Source organism: Euleptes europaea, chromosome 18 (assembly GCF_029931775.1).
Source record: "Euleptes europaea isolate rEulEur1 chromosome 18, rEulEur1.hap1, whole genome shotgun sequence".
NCBI classification, from domain to species: domain Eukaryota; kingdom Metazoa; phylum Chordata; class Lepidosauria; order Squamata; family Sphaerodactylidae; genus Euleptes; species Euleptes europaea.
In genome coordinates this window covers 33,764,632-33,791,343 of record NC_079329.1, presented here as the reverse complement: position 1 = coordinate 33,791,343, position 26,712 = coordinate 33,764,632, and the positions used below count along the sequence as shown (strand labels likewise).

The following is a 26,712-nucleotide window of genomic DNA, read 5'->3' as shown; positions in this document are numbered from 1 at the left end:
TGCAAATAATATTTCCCCTTACCACTGAGAAAGTACTGTTCCCCCAAAACTAGGTTTGCTGGGCCACCAGCAGGGGATGGGGGGTAGGGTTGCCCCATCCAGGCTGGGAAACTCCTGGAGATTTGGGGGTGGAGCCTGGGGAGGACAGGGATCTCAACGAGGTACAATGCCACAGAGTCCACCCTCCAAAGCATCCATTTTCTCCAGGGGAACTGATCTCTGTAGTCTAGAGATCAGTTGCAATAGCGGAAGATAGCCAGGCCCCACCTGGAGGTTGGCAACCCTACCCCAAACTCACCCATTGGTGGTAAAAATTGCAGCTCAGACCCCCCATTATTAAACATTTGAGAGTTTATAGAAGAGCAATTATTAATGATCTGTAATCACAAATGCACTCTATAAAACATAAAGTTATTCTCATGCATATCTTAGGAATCTGTAAATGACCACCTATGAGGCCAGTTTCTTCATCCCAGTCTACTTCTCCCTTCGTCTGTGGGGATTTGAACCTGGGTCTCCCATATCCTAGTATGACACTCTGACCACTGCATCACACTTCTAAAATCCACTGTGCTCAAGCTTTTATATGTCAGTTCAAAAGCAACATCTTCCTGATCCCTATGGCTCATGTCCAGGAACAACTTACCTATAACTATGACCTTAGGCAGTTCATGAGAGGGAAGGCATCTGGGCCGTCTTCTGGGCATGGAGTAGGGGTCACTGGGGTGTTGGGAGGGAGGTAGTTGTGAATTTCCTGCACTGTGCAGGGGGTTGGACTAGATGACCCTGGTGGTCCCTTCCAACTCTATGATTCTATGAATGCTCTGGTTCTTTCCAAATGATGAAGGATTTGATATATTCAAATTAATTGATTTTCCAAAGGACTGTTGAAAAGCTTTAAAGCAGATGATCCTTAGGGCTTGTCACCAAATGGCATACTTACAGAGAAATAAAATGAGCGCTCAGGGGCACCTTAAAAAGTAACATTTATTTCAGTACGAGCTTTAGTGAGGCATTGCCCTCTTCCTAAAAAGAACACTATAGATGAGTACAGATACACACAACATGAATACTTTTATGGAACTTTTAAGAAAAATCCCAACACTGAATCACATGTATTCTCTTGTTTATGGAGTTCTTTTCTGGCAATGTTGACAATAGGCCCTCTAATACTTTCCAGTGGTCCTTCAGAAAAGACAAAATAACTCTTTTCTTAGGGAAAAAATGTATTCCTGTAGTCATTTAGAAGGAATAAACACAGCCAAGCAAACATCCTGTCATTTCTTTTAGCATCTGCTCTCATTTCTCTCACTGAGCATGACATAAAAAAAATCTAACCTTTTGCCCACTCAAACAACTCAGAGAATTATTTTCTTTCAGTGCACAAGGGCTTTAAGGGGGCAGTCGACATGTTCATGGATGGTAGGGCTATCCATGGTTACTTGTCAAAATGGATACTAGTCATGATGCATACCTATTCTCTCTAGGATCAGAGGAGCATGCCTATTATATTAGGTGCTTTGGAACACAGGCAGGATAATGCTGCTACAGTCGTCTTGCTTGTGATTGTGGGATCCTGCATGGCAGGGGGTTGGACTGGATGGCCCTTGTGGTCTCTTCCAACCTTGTGTGATTTTGTGATTTTTGTGAGCTTCCTAGAGGCACCTGGTTGGCCTCTGTGTGAACAGACTGCTGGACTTGATGGGTCTTGGTCTAATCCAGCATGGCTTATGTTCTTATGTCAGATTTCTGATGCCCACTTTCTCGTCATGGCTCCTTATGGAGCCTATATTCACAAGAGAATTCCTTACTCTTCTTCCACTGAAAAATAAAAATCTTTAAGATGTATGGTATTACCAAGATTGATATGCCTAGACCTGAAACAAAATTATTTAAAAATATATACTGAGTGGTACCTGGCACCCTACAGGTAGCCTTGTATTTCTAGGAATTCCTCCGATGGTTTCTGGCGGTGTTATTATGGCATTGTGATGTTTTATATATTTTAGACATGCCCTAAAAACAGGGACGGGGAGTTGCAGCAAATTATAGATTTAATCTGTGCGATTTTGGATTACCACCATACCTCTTTTGATCCCAATGCATTTAAACAATTTTGTTGACCACACAGATCTGGAACCGGAGATAAAACAATTGTTTATTTTCCTTATCTATGTTATTTATAGTCCGCCTTTCTCACTGGGACTCAAGAGTGAGTCAATGCAATCAACAGGATGGGGCATTCAATAAACAATGAAATAGGATTTGGGTTGTACAACCAATCAGAAATCTGAAAAACAGAACTGAAACAAAGTGTGTTAACGTGACACATTAAATGATGCAAAATTACATAGTAGGACCCAATTTACAGCAAAGTATACACAATAGCATAGACCACAGTCCTTAATAATTTGTCCAAGAAGCTTTGTGAATCATTTTGTACAGAGCAACCCAATTGCCTTCATAGAAAAACCCTCTTGAATAATTCCAGTGTGCATAGTTTGTGGAAAGCCATAAGAGTGGGAGCCTTCCTGGCCTCCTTGGGCAAGTCATTCGATATGGTGGGGGCCACAACGGAGAAGGCACAAATATGGGCAGTTGTTGATTTTGCCCATTTGCAGGTTGGTACCTGCCCACTGGGAGATAAAAATAGGAGCCTTATCTATTTCTAGCTGATTGACTCTGATTGAAGGGTAGGATTGATGGCCAACCTGTTGTATTACTGTAGAACCCCAAAGGAGTGCCCTGAGAGAAAATTTTGTGAAATGTGGAAAATATATTCTGGAATAATAAAGACTTTGTGTGGAACCCAATTTATTCATGCAACTTATTTATTTACGTAATTTATAGTCCACTTTTCTCACTAAAACTCAAGGCGGATTACACAAACCAAGTCAGTACAATCAATAGGATGTACATCCGGTAAACACTGAAACAGGATTAGGATTATAGATGTCTGGAACCAACCAGAAATCTAAAAACATTAATTGAAGCAAAGGGTAACATTAAACAATGCACAATTTACACAGTAGGCTCCTACTTACAGCAAGCTATACACAGTAGTATAGACCACAGTCCCTAAGCATTTATCCAAGGAACTTTGTAAACTATTTTGTACAGTGCAACCTTATTACCTGTGCAGAAAAGCCCTCTTGAATAGTTCAGTTTTGCATAGTTTGCGGAAAGCCAGGAGACTGGGAGCTTTCCTGACCTCCTCAGACAGGCCGTTTCACAAGGTGGGGGCCACAACTAGGGTTGCCAGGTCCCTCTTCACCATCAGTGGGAGATTTTTGGGGCAGAGCCTGAGGAGGGCGGGGTTTGGGGAGGGGAGGGACTTCAATGCCATAGAGTTCAATGGCCAAAGCGGCCATTTTTCTCCAGATGATCTGATCTCTATTGGCTGGAGATCAGTTGTAATAGCAGGAGAACTTCTGCTATTACCTGGAGGTTGAAAAGAAAAGAAAAGAAAAGAAAAGAAAGGCTCTGTGCCGTATAGTAAGTAACAAGCAAAAAAACAGCACAACAAAAATATATAGTAAACGTGAAAATCTATAGTATAATGGTGCCAAAGAACAGGTGTACAAATTGACCTGACAAAAATACAAATAGACAAACAATAAACCAAGATAGGACTATATGCACAAATATATAGAACAAGGGAAAGGAGAACAACGGATTTTCCAGCCTATACACAATGTAATCAGCAATTGGATGGAAACAATGTATCAAACTTCACAACAGATATTGATCAAAAGACATACAGTCTTATGTTGGTAAAGACTTGTGTTTTCTCTTTTTCACAGAAAGAAACAAACCAAAAGGCTTGAAAAATAAACCTCCAATCAATCCATAGCCATTCAAGGAAAGGACGTGTCATCTAGATCATGTGACCACGTTTCGCTATGGGCTTCATCAGCCACATAATCTGTGCATAGTAAAATATAATAAAATACAATGCAATAATATATATAGTTTTCAGTTTTTTCAATAAATATAGTATATATTATATTATATAATATAAAAGCCATCATATATACAAAAGATATTCTTACCACAAAAGAAGAAATTAGAACAACCGTAATAGGTGCTATTTTGCAATGGACCAAATGGTTCCTCTCAAGGATCTCAAAAAGCAGGATGAGAGAACTTTACAAACCACTTAGATAAGACTAGAATTGCAGGTGTTGGTAATAAGCACAACAGTCAAGTCACTGAACAAGAAATGTATCTTAAAGGAATATAGAACATTTTTTATAAAAAACAAGAGTAGTCAATTTCAGTATGTAAGCCTTCAGGTGTAAGCATCCTAAAAAGAAAAATAAACTTGGAGAAGAATTTTTTTAGCATTTTGAAGATCATGTGGATGACCACGATATTGCCACAAGACACAAAAAGACATGTCATTTTCATTGTGCCCCTACTCTACAAAATGGGAAGTTAAAGGCGCCTCCATAATTCGAGCCCGTATTCTCGAGCGATGTTCACATATACGGGTTCTGATAGTTCTAATCGTGCTGCCCACGTACATTAAATTACATTTGCATAAAATGCAATAAACAACTTGTTTTGATGCACAGTTGGAGAAATGTCGCAAGGTGAATTTAAAGCCCATATTGGTGGAAGAGAGCTCTTTAACTGGAAGGCAAAGGCTACAAACCGAACAGGATCCACATCGGTGGTGTCCTAAAGCTGGTGGTAGTAACGAACTGGAAGGAAACTCATGAGGAAAGCAAGTAGGAAGGGAGTCTGTGTGTGTTAAGACATCCTTAATGGCTTGGGGTCGGCGTAGACCACAAAGAGGAGGAGACCTCACGAGTTTCCTTCCAGTTTGTTACTACCACCAGCTTTAAGACACCACCAATCTCCACAGCTGATCTCCAGCCTATAGAGATCAATTCAACTGGAGAAAATGGCCACTTTGGGAATTGAACTCTATGGCATTGAAGTCCCTCCCCTCCCCAAACCCCACCTTCCTCAGGCTCCGTGCCCCAAAAACCTCCAGGTATTTCCCAACCCGGAGCTGGCAACCTGAGTCACGGATCAGACTCCAAGAGTTGCTGTTGGAAACCAGTTGTCACCGGTGTGGGAACTATCTTGCAGTGTTCCACAAAGCTCAATTCTATCCCCCATACTTTTCAATCGCTATGTAAAGCCGCTACATCAAATCATTCACAGTTTTAGGGTTTGGTTGTCATCAATATGCTGATGATACCCAGATCTATACATCCTTATCCAAATCTCCTGGTGATGCGGTAGAGGTCCTAAACAGATGCCTGGCTGCTGTGGTTTTGCATTTATCCAAGTAACCTTGTGAATTATTTAGTACACTGCAACCCTATTGCCTGTGTAGAAAAGCCTCTTGAACAGTTCCGTTTTGCAGTCTGTGGAAAGCCAGGAGAGCGGGAGCCTTCCTGACCTCCTCAGGCAGGCCTTTCCACAAGGTGGGGGCCACAACAAAGAAGGCACGAGTATGGGCAGTTGTTGATTTTGACAATTTGTGGGTTGGCACCTGCTCAGATGATCGAAGCTGCTGTGGCGGAGCATGGGGAGGAGGTGGTCTCGCAAATATGAGTGTCCAGGATCATGAAGGCTTTGTATGTGATAGCCAATACCTTAAATTGAGCACAGTAACTGATGGGTAGCAAGTGGAGGTCCTGCAGGATCAGGGTTGCCAGGTCCCCCTTCTTGATTGGTGGGTGGGTTTAGAGGGTGGGGCAGCCACACGTGTGATTGCACACACTATGATGTCAATTTCAGGGGTGGGTGGGCTGAGTGCTAAAGCAGCTGCAGCAATGCAGCACTTCCAGAAGCAAAACCGGAAGTGATGTCATGCACTTCCGCACATGCTCAGAGGCTGACTGGCCAGGGTGTCAGCTTGCCCAATGGCAAATATTAGACAATATGTTAAAAATGTTAATGACCTTTTAGTAGCTTGGAAATATAATAGATTTATGTAAAAAAATTAAAAATGCAATTATAACAATCTGTATTTACATTTAGTATCTACTGTATACTGCTAGCAATATGCACAATATAGGTACACTGTAATTACTAAAAAAAGATACATTTATTTCGCACAAAATTTAATTGCACCTTTTTTCCACTTATGTATTTTTTGATATTTTTATTTATTTCTTATAAAAAGTAATTGATAGCCTTATAGTTGTGGGTGGGCCCCCTTTGTCTCCTGGGAACCAACATTTTTAGACCCAGTCCACCACTGCACACGCTCGCCACTCCAGAGCGGCTGGGTGGATTGGCAGTAGGGCTGCCTGGTCCCTCTTCGCCACCGGTGGGAGTTTTTTTGGGCGGAGCCTGAGAAGGGCGGGGTTTGGGGAGGGGAGGGACTTCAATGCCATAGAGTCCAATTGCCACAGTGGCCATTTTCTCCTGGTGAACTGGTCTCTATCAGCTGGAGATCCATTGTAACCGCAGATCTCCAGCTACTACCTGGTGCTTGGCAACCCTAACTGGCAGGCAATTGCCCGCCAAAACCACCCACCAGGCAACTCTATGCAGGATGGGAGTAATATGCGTGCTCCATCTAGTTCCTGATAATAGCTGAGCTGCGGCACTCTGCACCAACTGAAATTTCCAAATTGATTTTGAGGGGAGACCAGCATAACGGGGTGTTGCATTTAACAAGTCAGATCTGAGTTCTCCTAACCAAGCTTGCATTCCCCGCAGGCAGACAGAAACTGCAGGGACGAACTCATGTGCAGCCAGCAGTGGCTGGTTCAGGTTGAGACTGTGGTGTGTGTGTGTGGGGGGGGGGGACACAGGGTTTCCCCACACACACATAACTGCTCCATTTTCCAAGCCGATTGTGACTGGGCCTTGTCAGTGGTGACACCAGGATCGTGGAATGCACACACCTGTGAGGCATGGCTGGCACCTCCCTCCTCCATTTTTAGCACATGAGTAAAAAATTATTCTCTTTGGTTAAGCAATTAGGTTAATTTAAGGTTGAGTTGTTGGGGGAATGACCTGGATTTTGACTCATTTTGGATGGAATGGATTTTTCCAATATGTAATATTATGCTAGGAAAAGTTGAGGGCAGCAGGAAGACCCAACAAGAGATGGATTGACTCAATAAAGGAAGCCACAGCCTTCAATTTGCAAGATCTGAGCAAGGCTGTCAAAGACAGGACATTTTGGAGGACTTTCATTCATGGGGTCGCCATGAGTCGGAACTGACTTGACGGCACTTAACACACACACAATATTATATTTGTTCCTTTTGGTTTTTGTTGTGATCCTTATGCTGCTTTGGAGGCACTCTAAATGTGTGATAAAAAATAATCTAAACAATAAATAGACACGCAGACTTTAAAATCAGCATGGGGAAATAATCCTCCCCTTTACTTATTCTGTGGGAAGTTTTAGAGTGCCTTCTCCTCCGCCCTGGGGGACCACGTTAGCATTCCTTGGCTTACAAAACAGGCTTCCACAGTCTGACTTTTCCAGGCGCAATAAGCAACAGGCACTAGGACCTGGGAGAGGCTTTAAAAAACAAAAAAAAAGCAAATCCTCTCCTCTTGTCAGGACTTTTGCTGCCCAAACTTGGTTTAAAATAGTTTGCGGAATTCTTTGCTGCAAAGACGCACAAGAAGATTCTCTGGTCTGACTGCAACCCAGGCACGCCTGTTTAGATTGAGTGGATCCCTCCTAGCATAGAAGCTGGAGGCTCTCAGGATCTTGGGATCCTTTTCCAGCTGTTTATCCACAGGCCGCTTTCTTACACGTCTACAGAATTTCGGTGGGTGGGTTGGGATCCTCCTGGCCTCCCTTTTGGGCAGGCGCCTCCTCTCCATCCCCTCCTCCCCCTTTTGGCTGCCTCCAGTGAACCACTCTCAACTGCAGCTCTTTTTCTTCCTTTTCCAGGACGGAGCCGTCAAGAGGCGAAATGAGCTTGCTGTGCCTCATCTTCACGCTGAGCCTTTTAGGGGTCCGTGGCTTAGGAGACCCGGGCCCCTTGGAGGACGTGGTGATTGACAGATACCACATCCCCAAAGTGTGCTTGAGAGAGGTCCAGATGGGCGACTTTGTCAGATACCATTACAACGGGACCTTCCAGGACGGCACCAAGTTTGACTCCAGGTACCAGAAGGTTCAGATCTCCATCACTCTGACCCAAAAGGAGGGATGGAAAGGAAACACCTTTATTGAAAGCGGCCCCTGGCTCTAGGTCAGGGGTGGGTGGCTAGTGGGCCAGAGGCTGTGTCTGATTCACAAACCAGTCTATCTGGTCCCCAGCACTGCTACCAGTGGTGGAAATTTTGCACCTCAGGAAAAGAGAATCGTTTTCCAAAGTGAAGGGAGTGGTGATCGTGCGTGTTCACGTTGCATCTTTCTTCAGGTGTTATATGTAATACGTGGGTTGTTAGGCACGTTATTATTTTTGCATTTGCCCCCTACTACTATTATGTAAAATGCATGCCCCTGCATTTTCTGGGACTGGTTTGTATTGACTCTATTTTTCTGACCGTTTGTTATATTTGAAACATTCTCAAAATAGTGTCTGACCAGTTGTAAGGGTGGGAAGGAAATGGTCCAGCAAAACAAAATTTATTGTCCCTGGACTGTGGCTGAGAATAAAGCGTCCTTCCTCCCAAGAATTCAGAAGATGATCATTCATGATCTACCATTGCACAGTTCTGTTTATCAGTTCTGGGATGTCTGAAATAGTAAAGAAATGAAATGGGAGTTTAAACTGGTAGCTTGCTGATGCTATAATGCATCTTCGTCTGCCTCTTTGCTGATCACATATCTCCCACTCTTGTGTGAAGCAACTGCACTGTAAAAAAAACCAAAAAAAAAAACCAGCCTCTGTGGAATATTTCTGGCATGATGCAGGACTGACTTTCCAAAAGACCCAGATCCAGAATAGGAGGGAAGAAAGGAAAGAGGCAAAGTAGTCAGCAATGTTGTGGTGCCAAATCATCATAAGCCTATGCATAGTGGCAAAAAAAATAAAATAAAAGGAAGCTAAGATGCTTTGCAAAAAGTTATTAAATGAGAAGGATGCAATAACATAAGACAAAGCTTTTTTTTTTAAAGTGCCAAGTATTTTTCAGTCATACCAGGGGGTCTTGGTAGTCACTGCACATTGGAAACAGGTTCCTTTGTTACCAAGCAATGGTGCTGAATGCACTCAGCATGTTTCCCCTTATGCCTCCATAAGTAGAAGCTGAGCATTCAGGAAAGGGGTCTGTCCTACCTTTAATTCACAGTCCGGCCTTTGAGAAGGCCACTAGGATTGCCAGGCCCCTCTTCGCCACTGGTGGGAGCTTTTTGGGGTGGAGTATGAGGGTGGGGTATAGGGAGGGGAGGGACTTCAATGCCATAAAATCCAATTGCCAAAACGACCATTTTCTCCAGGTGAACTGATCTCTATCGGCTGGAGATCAGGTGTAATAGCAGGAGATCTCCAGCTACTACCTGGAGGTTGGCAACCCAATTTCCAAGGCACCCAGATAACAGTAGAAGAGTAGGCTTTCTGGGTTGGACTGAGGTCCCTCTTATTCAGAATTCAGTTTTTGGTGGCTAGCTGAATGCCTCTAGGAATCTCAGGACATGATGCAGCTAGTCAAACCCCTGCTGTTCTCTCCCTGCCCCCCTGCATCTGTTACACAGTGGTTGTAGTCATTGAGAGAGCAGAATCAGGGAGATAAAATTCCAGAGGTCTGGTTGCTCTGGGGGCTCCATGGTGCCAGGCAAAACATACGATTTGTAAATAGGTTGGGTCCAGATGATGTGAGGGGGGCACCACAGGTAGGGTTGCCAACCTCCAGGTGGTGGCTGAAGATCTCCTGCTATTGCAGCTGGTCTCCAGGCGACAGAAATTAGTTCACCTGAAGAAAATGGCCACTTTGGAAGGTGGACTCTATGGCATTATACCCCATTTGAAGCCATTTCAGTTAAGAACGTAAGAACTACTTTGCAGGTCTGAAGCAAGATTCATCCTTTCTAAGCCCTTTACGTAATAAAATGCAATTTTAAAACAAAGCAATTGAAATTAATTTTTAAAGGGTGGGGGCCCTCTGTAAAATGACCCTGTAGAATAGACACAAGTTCAGGTGAGGATATATGGAATTTAACTTTCTGAAGATGTGACAAGTCTTCATTAAGAAATAATAATTTAACAGGGATTCCAAACGGTTTTTGTTAAGTAGACTGAAAATTAGTAAGAGACATGCTTTTTCCAGGACTCGGTTGCTATATTTTTGAGTTTGTTTATGGATAAACGTTTGCATAATTGATACCTTTTAAATCAAGACTAAAAAAATTGCATTGGTGAGTTTCAAAATTTCCGCTAAAGGTCCAACACCATAGTTTTTATAGGAGGGTCCATCTTTCAAGCCAAATTGTGATTCCTAAGGTGTGCAGAAGGAAGCTGGGCAGCTAGCTGCAACGGGCCATGGAAGGAGATGGCATCCATACTGGAATCTGCAGTCTTGGCTGTAGACGTGTCATCCACATGCGGCCGCTTCTGCACTGGAAAGAAGGACCGAAACAGATGGTTTTCAAAGGTGGGATTTTGCTGCGTTTTCCCAACCGGAAAGTGCAGGAGAGACACAGCAGTCTTGCGAAATGCATAGAAAGACTCGGGCATGGATCTGACATTCAAAAGAGTTGTGAAAGAAAGTTCAGTTCTGATTTTAAACCCCCACAGGGTGAGCTCTGAGCAAGCCACGCGGGCCAAGCCTGCTTTTCCAAGCCTCCGGCTGCCATCAGAACGCTACATCAGGCTGCCCCGTTCTTCCCTTCCCAACTGCAGAGGAAGTTGGAGATCATGTTTCATTCAGTGCTTTCTCTGCTACCACCAGTGTGGGGTTTTTTCGTAAGCAAAGTTTTACAGAACTGCTGCCTTGTTACTATTGAACAAGCAGGCAAATTCCTGTCCCTCCCTTAGTGGAGGATAAAGAATTTTGTAAAAAAAGATGGGCCTTCGCTTTTGCAACGCTACAGGGCAGGGAAGATAATTGTCTTAACGTATTCTTTATCTGTTTATGTGATTGCATTTTAAAGGCAGCAAAAGGGTTGGTGTTTTTCACTTCTGCGAGATTAACGCAGGAAACGTTCATACCTCTTAACTTTTACAGTTCCCTTTTCAAAAGGTTTGCACAGACTGCTTTTGAGCACCTGGAATGACTTGAGCCCCTAACATTACACGGGTTCTAGCCCAGATCCTACAAACACAGTGCAAACTGAGGCCATTTATGCAGGGCTGTTTCCCGACTGCTTCGGGCTTCCTTCTGATTATGCATCCCTTTCCCGACCATCAGAGGTCGCCTCACTCTCCTTGTATGTTTCGCGTGGGGAGCTCAAGGTGACCTCTGACAGTCAGAAAAGGCATATGCATAATCAGAAGGAAGCCCCAAAGCAGTCAGTGGGGGTGACTGTGAGGAAACAGCCAAGCATAGGTGGCCTGAGTGAGTGGAGAAAACCTTGCTTTGGCTAACATAATCTTGCAGAGTGGCAGAATCTTTTTCCAAGGGAAAAAATTAAAACAAAACAAAAAAATCTTGAAATGGCGAGACAATGCTGCAGAGCTAGTCTTACACCATTTTCAAAAAATAAGTATGATCCAGCCAAACAGGAACTACTTTTAAGTTCCATTAGTTTTAATAGAAACGTTAGGCACATATTAATAAGATGTTTAATTTTGGCTGAATTGTTCTATTTATGTATTATGAAGTTTTAAAGCATAGTTTGACACATTGAGAGTATCATTATGATTGTTATATTATTAGCCATCAAGTTGCAGCTGATTTATGGCAATCCCTTAGGGTTTTCAGAGTTGGTTTGCCATTGTCTGCCTCTGCAAAGAAACTCCAGTCTTCCTTGGTGGTTTCCCATCCAAATACTATCCAGGACTGCCCTTCCTTAGCTTCATGAGATCTGACAAGATCAGGCTAGCCTGGGCTAGCCAGATTGAGGTATATTATTATTAATTAACAGTAAAATAACAACAATGATGATGTTACAGGTGCTGTCCAATAGGTGCTTATAGCAGTTACCAAAACAGTACTGGCCTCTGCTATAGGAACACTGTCATAGGGATGAGGGAAGCCTAAAATAGTTGAAACACTTCAAAACCTTTGGGGAAAAAACCACAATAGCTTGCCATCTATGAAGTGCAAGAGAAGACATAAACCTGTATGTCATTTGGAAGAAACAACCCTGTCACGCTTGTTCCATATGTTAGTGACCAATTTACAACCTTTCGTTTCTGTAGTCACTTTAAAAATCTGAACAGTTCTGCTCACCCCTTCCAACAATGGTCTCCTTCCCCAGCTATGACCGAGGTGCCACTGTGGCCGGCGTGGCAGGCGTGGGACGGCTCATCACTGGCATGGACAGAGGCCTGCAGGGCATGTGTGTGAATGAAAGGAGGCATCTCATCGTGCCCCCTCATCTCGGCTATGGCAGCATCGGTGTCGGTGAGTTAATAGTGACCAGGGATGTGTGTGTGTGTGTGTGTGTGTGTGTGAAATACTGTCAAGTTGCTTCTGACTTACAGAGCCCCTACAAATCAATGTCCTCCAAAATGTCCTATCTGTTACGTATGTAGCGTGGGAAACCAAGCACGTGTAGAGCTTGAACTTCCACAAACTCCTGAGTTGTACGTTCCCACTGGTTACGGAGGTCCAACCGCCTAATCACGGACTTTGGGGGAGTGGCTGCGGCCGGCCAAGCGGGCATATAAGCAGGGGGTCTGAACACAGTTCTCCAGTTCTGATCTGCTTGTTCGCAATAAAGCATTCGCTGTTGGAACTCCGTCTCCTGACTCGTGTATCGCCCACTCTACATAACACTATCCTTAACAGCCTTGCTCAGGTCTTGCAAATTGAGGGCCGTGGCTTCCTTTGTAGAGTCAATCCATCTCCTGTTGGGTCTTCCTCTTTTCCTGCTGCCTTCAGTCCTTCCTACCATGATTGTCTTTTCCAGTGACTCTTATCATAATGTGACCAAAGTACGATAGCCTCAGCTTAGTCATTTTAGCTTCTAGGGACAGTTCAGGCTTGATTTGATCTAGAACCCACTGATTTGTCCTTTTTCGTGGGCCACAGTATCTGCAAAACCCGCCTCCAACACCGCGTTTCAAACAAAATCAACTTTCTTCCTTTCAACTTTCTTCATTGTTCAGCTTTCACACCCATACATAGTAATATCAATATCTAAACTAAGAAGTTCCTTCCAGTTCCCAAACACATACATATAATTATCTTCTGCCAGCTCCCCAGTTCAAACAAACTACCTTTCAACATTCCTAATCCCACCAATTTTCACTATAGGCATAGAGCAGGGGTGGGGAACCTTTCTTCTGCCAAGGGCCATTTGGATATTTATAACATCATTCGCGGGCCATACAAAATTATCAACTTAAAAAATAGCTGCTATATTTGGTCAAACATTTAGCCAAGAGGCACAATCGGAGACAGCTCCGAGTGTCTGCCACATAGAGCGACTCGCTTTTGAGCTCTGCCATCCCCAGCTGGGCCCAAGAGTTTCAGGCAGGGCAGCAAACACAAGACGGAGTGAGCGACAAGCCCCTTGGGGTTTGTAGGCGAAGGAGCCAGGTCCAGTAGCTCCATGATCCGGCACTTTCCCGCCCTACGCGTCTTTTACAGGACTTAGAGGGGAAAGAACCAGAAGGGAGAGGAGGTACCGACCAAGCCCCAAGCAGGCAGGCAGCTGCCCAGATGACCCCCCCAAGCAGGCAGGCATCCAACCAGTGGCGCACTCGCCCACCTGGTGGCACATCATGGTCTGTTGCACCAGCCGGGCGTAGCTGTCCAGCCGCACACCGGAGTTGCTCCTGCTCCGCATGGTTGGGGCCAGATTCTACAGCCGGCTCCTGTTACCTCCGCCTGCAGGGATAAAATGAGGACACACTGGCTAAGTACTCACCCCCGTGTATTCTGGCTCTGCCCCCTTTAACCCCTCCATTGTTGCCACTTCCGCCCCCAGCCCTCTTGTAGTACAGAGGAAATACGTTTCTCCATGGCCTGGGTGGGAAAGGGTTAACACAGTTTCTTGGGCGGTCCGAGCAGCTCTATAGCTAATGACTCTTCTGCAAGGGGGGAAAAGGTTGCTTTTCTCTGCAAAACTAACTCACATCCGCCTTGAATAGAGGCTATTCCTGTCCGTGGGAGGGGACAGATGGCCAGTCTTAGATCCTTCAGAGCTAGAGATCTGCCAGGACCCACGAAGGGCCAGACTAAATAATTTTGCGGGCCGTATACGGCCCCCTGGCCTGACGTTCCCCACCCATGGGATAGAGCCTATAATCATTTTGCTTGCCCTGTTCTACACTTTTCCCGGGTGGTGGCTGGAGATATCCTGCTATTACACCTGATCTCCAGTAGGGTTGCCAGTTGCCTGGAGATCAAGAGTAATAGCGGGAGATCTCCAGCCACCACCTGGAGGTTGGCAACCCTATCTCCAGGTGACAGAGATCAGTTCCCCTGGAGAAAACAGTCGCTTTGAAAGATTCTATGGCCACTGAAGTCCCTCCCCTCCCTAAACCCCACCCTCATTGGCTCCTCCCCCAAAATCTCCAGATATTTCCTAACTCAAAGCTGGCAACCCTAGTATGGTACAGTGGGGCCAGACTATCGATGGAATGATCAGATCCACGTTGCCATAAAGTATACTGGGTGACCTTGGGCCTGTTGCCTCCTTTACCTCACGAGATTGTTTTGAGATACAGTAGTGGAAGTGAGAACCATGCCGAATTCCTTGGAGGGATATTATTATTTTTTGCAATCAAGTCACAGCCGACTTATGGAGACCCCCATAGGATTTTCAAGGAAGAACGTTCAGAGGAACAGAATTGCACTGTAGATCACTTTTGAATGGTGGCAGCATCCCTGTGGCACACACAAGGATGCCATCACGTCTACTGTGGCCCTAGACACTAGACTAGTGACACGATGTCTGTAGACCCTCATATAGAAAAGCAGGGTAGAAATGCTCCAAATAAATCAATATTCCATGATGCTATGTGAGTTCTGGTTTTGTCGGGCTGCAGCTACGGGCTGTACCTCTCCATCAGCTTATCCATGTGAAGCAGTATCCAGTGCCGGTGTGTATGTGTGCATTTGGAAGACGAGTTACCCTTTCCACTTTTCTCTGATGCTCTTTAGATTTGCATGTACAAATACCATGTTTCCAAGTCTCCTACCGTGTACTGAAAGCAGCTGCTGGGTTGGGGCGATGGAGAGGTCACCCCAGAAAATACCCTTTCTAACTTAAAGTAAAGAACAAAGTCTGTGCAAGTGAATGAAATGGGATGCATTGACAAATTTTGACAAGGGATGCATTGTCAAATTTTGAAATGTGCTTAAATGAAGAAAGCCTCCTCGTACAGTTGAAAACAATATATTGGTGTAAACAGCAGCTACAAGCAATAAATATACAGGACAGCAACAATCACTCCAAGGTGGAATTCTTCAGAAAGCTGAATGAACCGGGAGACGATCGTTTCAATGTCTTGAATTCTTCCTCAGTCCTGTTTCTGTACAGCATGTGAAAAGTGATAATACTTAATAACATCTATAATAACTATGGCATTATAACCCATTCAAGTCTCTCCTCTCCCCAAACCCCGTCCTCCTCAGGTTCCAAAATCCCCAGGTATTTCCCAACCCAGAGCTGGCAACCCTAGCTGGAGGTTTTCTGTCCTCTGTCTCCCTCTGTTAGTACTCCTCTCCAGTAATTCCCTTTGCGTTGCTGGTGGGGCTGAGCACCGAGTTTGATTCCTTTCACAGAACAGCGGAATGTCCCATCTGATCTGTGTCCAAACTGACCTTGTTTTCTGTCCCGTAGCTGGTCTGATTCCCCCGGACACCACCCTCTATTTCGACGTCATCATGCTTGACATTTGGAACAAGGAAGACAAGCTGCAGATCACCACCCTGTACAAGCCGGAGCGTTGCAACCGCACCGTGGAGAATTCAGACTTTGTGCGTTACCACTACAACGGCACCCTTCTGGATGGCACCCCTTTTGACTCCAGGTAGACTCCAAGGCTAGTAGTGGCAGGTTTGGGACCAGTAGTTTGGAAACAGAACTAAAACCCATAATGATCCCTCACACAGCCATGTGACTGTAAACACATTTGCATAAGAACATAAGAAAAGCCCTGCTGGATCAGACCCAGGCCCATCATGTCCAGCAGCCTGTTCACACAGTGGCCAACCAGGTGCCTCTAGGAAGCCACAAACAAGACTACTGCAGCAGCAGCAGCATCCTGCCTGTGTACCCAAGCACCTAATATAATAGGCATATTTATCTGATCCTGAAGAGAACAGGTATGCATCATGACTAGGATCCATTTTGACTAGTAGCCATAAATACCCCTCTCCTCCATGAACATGTCCACTCCCCTCTTAAAGCCTTCCAAGTTGGTAGCCATCAGCACATCCTGGGGCAGGGAGTTCCACAATTTAACTATGCGTTGCGTGAAATATTTCCTTTTATCAGTTTTGAATCTCTCACCCTCCAGCTTCAGCAGATGACTCCGCGTTCTAGTATTATGAGAGAGGGAGAAAAGCTTTTCCCTGTCCACTCTGTCCATACCATGCATAATTTTATAGACCTCTATCATGTGTGCCCTTAACCGCCTTCTTTCTAAGCTAAACAGCCCTAAGTGTTTTAACCGCTCCTCATAGGGCAGTTGCTCTAGTCCCCTAATCGTTTGTCTGGCATGGCCCCCCATGCTGTCTTTCCCTTCCCGACCAACCATGGACCCTGTGGAGCTGTTCAACACAGCCTTGACAATAAATGCTGTAAAATGACCTGGGAATGAGATGGTGGAGGCTTGAAGTGAAGGAATTAACTGTGCTATTTCAGATAATAGATGGGAGAAATTATGTTTTGTTTATTTGTAGGGTTACCAACCTCCAGGTGGCACCTGGCGATCTCCTGCTATCAGTTGATTTACCCTCCCACCCCCTGCTGGTGGCCAAGGAGCACCAGGCAACCATATGTGGGGAGCCTCTTTTTTGGGGATAAGAAGCTGCTCTCATGTCATAAGCTAGTAACGGGTGGGGTGGGGGGAAGGTTCTCACCAGTTCACCACAGGCAGGGAAGTTTTGGTTTGTTTTTTAACATGGGAGAGTATTGCATGCGAATTCTCATTCTCCCACTGAGCCGGCTCAATGCATGATGTCTCTCTTCCTCTTTCTCCACCCTTGCCCACTTCCCAGCTATGGAAAAGACAGCACTTATGACACATACGTGGGTTCGGGCTGGTTGATCAAAGGCATGGATGAAGGCCTGGTCGGCATGTGTGCTGGAGAGAAGAGGAGAATAGTCATCCCCCCGTTCCTGGCTTATGGAGAGAAAGGCTACGGTATGTTGGGCAGGAGACTCCTGGATCTGCAGCTGGGGAAGGGGAGGATGGCTCACTCAGCCTTGGAGCTGAACAGGGCTGTAAAAAACATACCCCAGACATTGCCCTCATTCAGGATCATTGTGCCTGCTGGTTGGAGCTTTGCGTTTTTTTCATGTTGAAAAGACTCAGTCCTGTGCAAACGTTTAGCATGTCCTATTAAACGCATAGAGCTGCCAACCTCCAGGTACTAAATAAGTTGCTAAGTGTGCTGAACAAAACACTGGTTAAAGAGAACTACAGCACCGGCTCCAATAGTGTCTAGATCTTAAAAATCAAGAATCAAAGCAAAAACAATATTGGTATACTCTATAGGCAATGCCAACTCATATAATTGTAAAGTGTTTGCATAACACGCGTTACTTACAATGCACAAAATAAATTCCAATTTCTGGTTATTTATTTTGTGCATTGTAAGTAACGCATGTTATGCAAACACTTTACAATTATATGAGTTGGCATTGCCTATAGAGTATACCAATATTGTTTTTGCTTTGATTCTTGATTTTTAAGATCTAGATACTATTGGAGCCGGTGCTGTAGTTCTCTTTAACCTCCAGGTACTAGCTGGAGATCTCCTGCTATTACAACTCATCTCCAGCCGACAGGGATGAGTTCAACTGGAGAAAATGGCCACTTTGGCAACTGGACTCTATGGTCGTGAAGTCCCTCTCCTCCTTAAACCCTGCCCTCCTCAGGCTCCACCCCCAAAACCTCCTGCCGGTGGCGAAGAAGGACCTGGCAACCCTATAAACACATGAAGAGGAGGTTTAGGATTGTGCCATTTGTTCGGGAGCTTTGGGGTATTCTCACATCGATGTTTGCAGAAGCATTTTTGACTGCTTGGAACTTGGACTCTCTTGACTTGTTCAGGGAGGCCTGTGCATCAGTGAGGAAGAGGTCAAAAATCTGAACCTCTGATGGCCAAAGTCTACTAACTTTACATTGTGTGTGTGTGTAAAGTGCCGTCAAGTCACAGCCGACTTATGGCAACCCCTTTTGGGGTTTTCATGGCAAGAGACTAACAGAGGTGGTTTGCCAGTGTCTTCCTCTGCACAGCAACCCTGGTATTCCTTGGTGGTCTCCCATCCAAATACTAACCAGGGCTGACCCTGCTTAGCTTCTGAGATCTGACGAGATCAGCCTAGCCTGGGCCATCCAGGTCAGGGCAACTTTACATTGGCATTTATCAAAAACGGTGGAATATATTAAAATTAACAAACTTTGCAGATGGTGTTATATTTTGCTAGAGTGTCCACTGAAGCAGTTGAACCCAGGAATGATATTTAGAAACCTGATTAACTGATGCCCAAATGGGGCAGAGTTTACCCTGTTGTTTCCCATTCCCTGGCTTCAGTAGCTACCTGCCAGGTGTTAACAGAACGATTCCTCAGTGGAACAGGCTTCCTTGGGAGCCTCTCCTTCCCTGGAGGTTTTTAAGCAGAGGCTAGATGGCCATCTGTCAGCAATGCTGATTCTATGACCATAAGCAGATCATGAGAGGGAGGGCATCTTGGCCATCTTCTGGGCATGGAGTAGGGGTCACTGGGGATGTGGGGGGGTGTAGTTGTGAATTTCCTGCATTGTGCAGGGGGTTGGACTAGATGACCCTGGTGGTCCCTTCCAACTCTACTAGTGTGAACTGAATCCATTCTCTAACTCTCTCAGGGACTGTCATCCCCCCTCAAGCCTCTTTGGTTTTTGATGTCTTCCTGGTGGATCTACACAACCCCAAAGATGGCATTTTCCTGGAACATTTGGAAGTGCCCGAGTCATGCAAGCGCAAGGCTGTGACTGGGGATTTTGTGCGCTACCACTATAATGGCACCTTGATGGATGGGACCCTCTTTGATTCCAGGTAAGAGGCTGAGAAATGTGGATAAGTTCTGGGACCAGCTACCGAATCTTGGAAATCAGCTTCCTTACTAGAAAGGAGTGAGAACAATAAGCTGCCTAGGGAGGTCCTACATCTCAGGAAGATGTGCACAAAAGGGGCTGGCATTACCATGTGCAAGATCATCTCTACCACACAGGAAGATTCAGCACCCTCTTGAGACAGTCCAACTGATCTTCCATTAGGAAGAACTTCCTGATGGTTAGAGCGGTTCCTCGGTGGAACAGGCTTCCTCAGGAGGTGGTGGGCTCTCCTTCTTTGGAGGTTTTTAAGCCGAGGCTAGATGGCCATCTGTATGGACTTAGGCAGATCATGAGATGGAAGGCAGGAAAGAATGTCAGTGCTTGGCTCTGGTGGCCCTTTCTTACATGCCCAGGGTAATGCTGATCATCACTTTGGGGTCAGGAAGGAATTTTGCTCCAAGCCCGATTGGCCAGGGATTCTGGAGGGTTTTTGCCTTCCTCTGGGCATACCATCTAACAAAAACATGGCAGGAAGTTGGCCTTCCTTTGTCCACCCAGATGTGGGTCAGTGTCCATTGTGTATCTAGTAAATATCTCCAGAAAGAAACCATCCATATAACACACGCAAGGAGAAGCGTGACAGCCAAAACACGCCAGTAAAACAGACTGCCGCAAGCACAAGTCCTGGAATTGTTCTAGCCATCTTGGTTGAACTTTTGGGGGGACTTTTCTTGTACAAGTGTCATGCACTCCTCTCCTGGCTGTTCAGAAATTGCAAATGGAATGTTTTGCCCTTCCCTTCCTTTCCACAGCCAGGGGAGGGATGTCTAGGCGAATTCAACTGCAGTTTAGGAAATCTCAGAAGCAGTTCAGATTCTACCAGAGGACCAGTTCCTAAGAATCCCTTATCCCATTTGTCTCTCAACATTTCTCTGTCTCCCTCCCTTTGCAGTTACTCACGGAATCACACTTATGACACCTATATTGGAAAAGGCTACATTATTCCAGGAATGGACCAAGGACTGCAGGGGGTTTGCATTGGAGAAAAGAGAAGAGTCATCATCCCGCCCCATTTGGCATATGGAGAAAATGGGGCAGGTAGGCTGAGGGCAACCCAGTTGGAGCGAGCATTTGCTACAAATGTGGATCTTTCTGGAGGTCCATGCGTCCCTACACAATTGCTCTGATCAATATTGCTTCCTTTTTAGCATACAAAGTACCGTTGGATTCCTATCCATTCTTCGCAGCATGATTGGTCTCAGCTGAATTTGAATAAGGATCAGATTTTATTGGCTTTTGGGGCTCACTTTAAAATATAGGCTGGGCAAGCTGGCAGAACAGAAATGGAGAACAAAGAGAAGTGTAGGAGGTTTGATGTTATTGCCAACCCTACTCGCCCTCAGCTTAGGGTTACCAGCTCCAGGCTGAGAAATACCTGGAGACTTTTGGGGTGGAACCTGAGGTGGGCGGGGTTTGAAGAGGGGAGGGACTTCAATGCCATAGAGTCCAATTGCCCAAGCGGCCATTTTCTCCAGATGTTGCCAGATCAGTTGTAACAGCGGGAGATCTCCAGCTACCGACTGGAGGTTGGCAATCCTGCCTCAGCTGGTCTATCCCCAGGACTGCCTTCTAAAGTAGGTTAGACCAGGTTCAAAATATGTTCTGGGGAGCCTTGAAGTTACTGGACTTTTATTGAGGGTTTGTTTATGAAAAGGTTGGTGATGGCGGGCAAGCTTCTCTGAAAAGGCATTCTGCCTACCACTGCCAATCTTCCGCTACAACATGCAACCACAGAGGTGGTGTTGGATGTTCTAGATCTCCCTCACTTCAACAAATGCAAACAGTGAGGTCCTACATCCCTAGACCAGAGGTTCCCAACATGGTTCCTGTGGGCCCCATGGTACCCTTTGACATTTTTTCCAGTGTCTGCCAATTGTTTTTAGAAAGTGGGGCTTTTGTCTAACAAAGTAGGGCTTTTGCCTAGCAAAGCTTCTGATTGGCTTTTCTGGTTTTTAAAAATATTGCTTTGGCAACAGTTATCACCACAGCACAAGGATCTTCACTGTGTGACTGAAGGTAAGCTGCCACAGCCATTTTCTGCCTGGCTCCACCTCCTGTGGCAGGCGTTTTGTGCCAGCTGTTTTGTGACTGTGCGCATCACACTGTGTCAGGATTCCAAAGGTGCCCACAAGCTCAAAAAGGTTGGGGACCCCTGCCATAGGCAGTGCCCTGCATCAGTTGGGAATGTGCCCAAGACCCATCTTCCATGTGCAGGAATGCTGTGGCAGATGTGCTGTGGTTCATCAGCAGGTGTTAAAGCAGAAAGTGTTCCCTGAAAGTGAGAAGTCTGAAACCTCCTGGGTCAGACCATGAAGCAAGGAGCATATGGCAAGGGGCAGAGGCACCTCAAGCATCTTCGGCAATATTGCAAAAGATCTTGGAGCACATCTTTTCAAACTACGTTGGGCTATGGTGGAAAGAAGAAGAGTTGGTTTTGATATGCTGATTTTCTCAACCTTTTAAGGAGAATCAAACCAGCTTACAATCTCCTTCCCTTCCTCTCCCCACAACAGACACCTTGTGAGGTAGGTGAGGCTGAGAGAGTTCAGAGAGAACTGTGACTAGCCCAAGGTCACCCAGCAGGCTTCATGTGGAGGAGTGGGGAATCAAACCCGGTTCTCCAGATTAGACTCCACTGCTCCTAACCAGTACACCACACTGGCTCTCAAGTAAAGGCAGCAAAATGTTTTGAGTCAGCCATTTTTGTTCCTGGCATCAGCATCTGTTCTTCTCATCCTCCAGGGGACAAGATCCCCGCTTCAGCCGTCCTCATCTTTGATGTCCACGTCATCGATTTCCACAACCCCACAGACTCCGTGGAGATAGAAACCGTCTACCGGCCGGCGGACTGTAACACCACCACTCAAAACAGAGACTTTGTCCGCTATCACTACAACTGCTCTCTCCTGGACGGCACCCGGCTCTTCTCCTCGTGAGTCCTTTGATCGGAGTTTGATTTGTTTCAGTTCCTATACTCTCACAAAATGCCCAAGCTGGTTTCCTGAAATGGAAACATCAAACAATACAGATACATGCAAAAAAAGTATTTTTATTTAAAACAAAAATTATCCAGGAAGCAAATATTCATGTCTAGTCTTCCTTTCAGCATCAAAGTAAGGTAAAGGTCCCCTGTGCAAGCACAGGGTCATTCCTGACCCATGGGGTGATGTCACATCCTGACGTTTCCAAGGCGGACTTTGTTTGCGGGGTGGTTTGCCAGTGCCTTCCCCAGTCATCTTCCCTTTACCCCCAGCAAGCTGGGTCCTCATTTCACCGACCTCAGAAGGATGGAAGGTTTTGTCAACCTTGAGCCGGCTACCTGAAACCGACTTCCGTCGGGATTGAACTCAGGTCATGAGCAGAGCTTTTGACTGCAGTACTGCAGCTTAACACTCTGCGCCACGGGGCTCAGCATCAAAGGTGAACCCTAAATAAATCCCAATACATTCAATTAAAATTTTGGAATACTGATTTCCTTAAATGGCTTACTAAGAAGGAAGACTTTGTACTAAGGTGGGACTTCTTAGCGAATTTTGTAGTTCTGGAGGCACAGTTGAAGGTCTGTAATGCTAATGCCCAATATAGCTCTTTGCGCACCCTCTCCCCGACTATCTGAAGGAGAAATTTTGGGACTCCCTGCCCCAGGATGTGGTGATGGCTGCCAACTTGGAAGGCTTTAAGAGGGGAGTGGACATGTTCATGGAGGATAGGGCTATCCATGGCTACTAGTCAAAATGAATACTAGTCATGATGCATACCTAGTCTCTCAAGGATCAGAGGCGCATGGCTATTATATTAGGTGCTGTGGAACACAGGAAAGATGCTGCTGCAGTCGTCTTGCTTGTGGGCTTCCTAGAGGCACCTGGTTGGCCACTGTGTGAAGAGACTGCTGGAGTAGATGGGCCTTGGTCTGATCCAGCAGGGCTTTTCTTATGTTCTTAATATAAAATAGATGTATACAAATGTGATAAAATGTAATTTCTAAAGCATATAGCATCCAGTTTTTCACAGAGTAGGACTCTCTAGGGCAGAGTTCCCAGAGGAGTCAACTCAGCCCCAAGTTCACATGAGTTCTGACACTCCCACCTAGTAAATATTCTCCAGATAACTCCTCTAGTTTCTGTTCCCCCTTGGCAGCCATGACTATGAAAACCCTCAAGAAACCACGCTGGGTACCAACAAGATAATTGAAGGCCTCAGCAATGGTCTCCTCGACATGTGCATGGGAGAGAAACGGATTGTCATCGTCCCTCCGCATTTGGGTCATGGTGAAAGTGGTGGTAAGGCATTCTGGGAATTATACACTAAGATTATCTGTATTTGTGGGGGGTGTACCATGATTATTGTTAATTGTTCCCATTTTTTATATTTTTACTGAATTTGCTGGTCGTGGACCTTAATAAATACCTTTGACTATGACATGCTGGGAATCAGGGTGGGCCCTTTCTTATGTGCTTATTGTAAAACTGGGGCAGTGGGAAAATATTTAGTCGCATGAATGAGCATCCCAAGAATCTCAGCTAGGGTTGCCAGGTCCCTCTTCACCACCAGCAGGACAGAAAGCAGGGGTGTAAACAATGTAAATAAATAAACTGGAATACTGCTTCTTCATTTGGCTATCTGGGAGTAGGGTTGCCAGGTCCCTCTTTGCCACCGGAGGGATGTTTTTGTTGCGGAGCCTGAGGAGGGCGGGGTTTGGGGAGGGGAGGGACTTCAATGCCATAGAGTCCAATTGCCCAAAGTGGCCATTTTCTCCAGGTGAACTGATCTCTGTTGGCTTAAGATCTGTTGTAATAGCAGGAGATCTCCAGTTAGTACCTGGAAGTTGTAGCGAACAAAAACAGCACGTGGCTCGTATTGGATACCATCAAATTTACTAATTAAACTAAAAACAAACTAAATAGCTGATAGTATACAGTTATAGAACAGTAACAATCATGGGTATCAATCACCAACAAAAAATGCATTCAAATATCCCCTACCCGGGGTAATGTCATCCAAGTCTGGAGAAAAAAACCTGTTCGTAGCAGGGTAACCCTCAGAGGCAAAGAGAACCTAGAGGGTCGCGCCTACTTTGACAGTGGTAAGATACAATGCTTTGGGTTACTTTATATTAAAAAAAAAAATTTTTTTTAATGAGATGATATAAATGTCAATGCATGTTATTACAGAGGGTTGTATGCCCATGAAAAAGCTTTTGAGAACCGACTGAAGAAGCTCCTCTTCGCGAAACGACCACAGATCTAGAGGGGTCGTCTCTTCTTTCCGCTGCATTTTTCCGTTCTCCGTTTTGCTTTCGTTTGAATTACCACTGCTTTCTAAGGGGCATTGCTCCCTGTATTTGAACTTACCGCTGAGAAGCGACGCAACTTTATTTTGGAATTTTGGACTTTTACAATCAGGGTGACGTAACCCTGCTACGAACAGGTTTTTTTCTCCAGACTTGGATGACATTACCCCGGTTAGGGAATATTTGAATGCATTCTTTGTTGGTGATTGATACCCATGATTGTTACTGTTCTATAACTGTATACTATCAGCTATTTAGTTTGTTTCTAGTTTCATTAGTAAATTTGATGGTATCCAATACGAGCCACGTGCTGTTTCTGTTTGCTACAATTTACTTGTATCCAGCATAGGTTTCCAGTTTAAGTACCTGGAAGTTGGCAAACCTAATCTCAGCCCAAGGCTGCAAAAAGAGTGTGTGGCATGTATATGCAAGGCCTGAGGAGATCTGAGGAAGCAGAGAGACAAGAGAGAATGGGAATGAACAGAAGATGAGCATCGGGATGCACGTAATGTCTTGCCTCTTCTCCCAAAGATTAGCCGAAGCAGAATCAATTAAGCATTTATCTTCATTCATATGCTCTTGGTGTATACGGTAATTTAGATTTTAAAAAACTGATTATATTTTTAGCACAGACCCTACCTAACATTGTTATCGGCTCGGCTCTTTTCTTAGGAACAATGGCACAGCCTATATTGATAGAACCCAGTTTCTGGGAAATAGAAATTACCGTACATCCTATGATGTCACTTCCTACTACTGGAAGTGCTTCCCCAGCTTTGATTCTGGGTCACTTCTGCCTAGTCAACATTTCATCTTGCAATGCCAATATTTTTTTCTCTGGGGCTTTCTTTTTCTGTTGCCACTGCTAAAAGTGTCTCTGGGAAGCAATTAGTCTCCCTTCCCTAGTGCCACTGTGCCAGTGCAAATGGGTGGAGGATGCTTTGTCAACCACAGTTCCCCCATGTAATGCATAAACCACAAAACTTTGTATTTCCAGCTCGAGGTGTACCTGGTAGCTGTGTTCTCCGTTTTGAGATAGAGCTTCTGTACTTGGAGGCTGGCGTTCCAGAAGGGTACCTGTTCATCTGGCATGGCGCACCACCTGAGAACTTGTTCGAAGCAATGGATCTCAACAAAGATGGTGAAGTCCCACATGAAGAGGTGTGATCTGTGTTAAGAGAGGGCATGAATGACCGGCAGATCTAACTAGGGGAAAGTCATCATCATCAACATCATCATCATCATCATCATCATAGACCTTTAATGGCATAACTCTAGGGGAAAGTCAAGCTGTACCAATCTTTTATTCTTTTGGAGTAACACACCTTACTTCTGGGATTCTGTTTTCTCCTTTGTGGCCTAATTGCTTCCAGTGTAGACTACTTCCCATTTTGCTGGGAATGGACATTAACCAAAGCTTGATGATCTGGGTTTTCCCTGCTCTGAAGAAGCTGTACTGAATTGTGTATCTAAGAAGGCAAATCTCTACATTTCTGAGCGTTAGAGGAAGCAAGAGCAACTTATGTCATCCTTAGTAGAGTTACACCCTTCTAAGCCAGTTGACTTCAATGGAGATAAAATTGTGTAGCTCTGTTTAGGATTGCACTTTAGGGGTAGCAAATGCCAAAAAATTAGCAAGATTTTGCCTCAGTATACACTGTAGTCTAGAGCCATGCAAATTAATGCACCTTTAGTAATGTTGTTTTTTTTATTTTTTAGCCCCAGGTAACATAATGTTTCCCAGCATGCATCTTGTTCACTGTGAAATGAAAGGTTAGTGATTGAGGCAGGAGAAGATGAAATGGGTACCTTGAAATGTCACATGTTCTGTTGGCCACTCCCCCCTGGGTGGAACATAATGGGAACCTTTAATCTTCTTCCCAATTATCTCTTCTTCTTTACCCCCTTTTGCAGTTCTCAACATTCATCCAATCCCAGAGGGCAGAAGGCAAAGGTCGTCTCATGCCAGGCTCTGAGCCAGAAAAGGTCATCGACGACATGTTCCAAAACCAAGACAGGAACAAAGATGGGAAGATTACAGCAGACGAACTGAAGCTGAAGTCGGATGAGGATCAAGCTCCAGCCCACGAAGAACTTTAA

General features: G+C 45.1%; 1 protein-coding gene across 2 annotated transcripts; it reads left to right on the top strand.

Annotated features, from left to right (window-relative positions):
* The first annotated feature begins 7,656 nt into the window (after positions 1–7,656).
* Positions 7,657–26,712, top strand: FKBP10 (FKBP prolyl isomerase 10). Of its 2 annotated transcripts, none has more exons than XM_056863723.1 (11): positions 7,657–7,764; positions 7,886–8,101; positions 12,302–12,447; positions 15,839–16,028; positions 17,221–17,366; positions 19,074–19,263; positions 20,215–20,360; positions 22,065–22,254; positions 23,460–23,602; positions 25,610–25,773; positions 26,527–26,712. In XM_056863723.1, the coding sequence occupies exons 2-11, from the start codon at positions 7,908–7,910 to the stop codon at positions 26,710–26,712; spliced, it is 1,695 nt and encodes a 564-aa protein (XP_056719701.1). In that variant the 5' UTR covers positions 7,657–7,764; positions 7,886–7,907. The 2 variants fall into 2 exon arrangements, with proteins under 2 accessions (XP_056719701.1, XP_056719702.1); XM_056863724.1 differs by having other exon boundaries at positions 7,679–7,760.

What these genes read in the sequence shown, in the direction of transcription:
- FKBP10 (XM_056863723.1), top strand. Translation starts at nt 7,908, where the DNA reads ATGAGCTTGCTGTGCCTCATCTTCACGCTGAGCCTTTTAGGGGTCCGT. An exon ending in CTATGGCAGCATCGGTGTCG is followed by an intron (nt 12,448 to 15,838) that starts GTGAGTTAATAG and finishes TCTGTCCCGTAG; the next exon opens with CTGGTCTGATTCCCCCGGAC. An exon ending in GGCACCCGGCTCTTCTCCTC is followed by an intron (nt 22,255 to 23,459) that starts GTGAGTCCTTTG and finishes CCCCCTTGGCAG; the next exon opens with CCATGACTATGAAAACCCTC.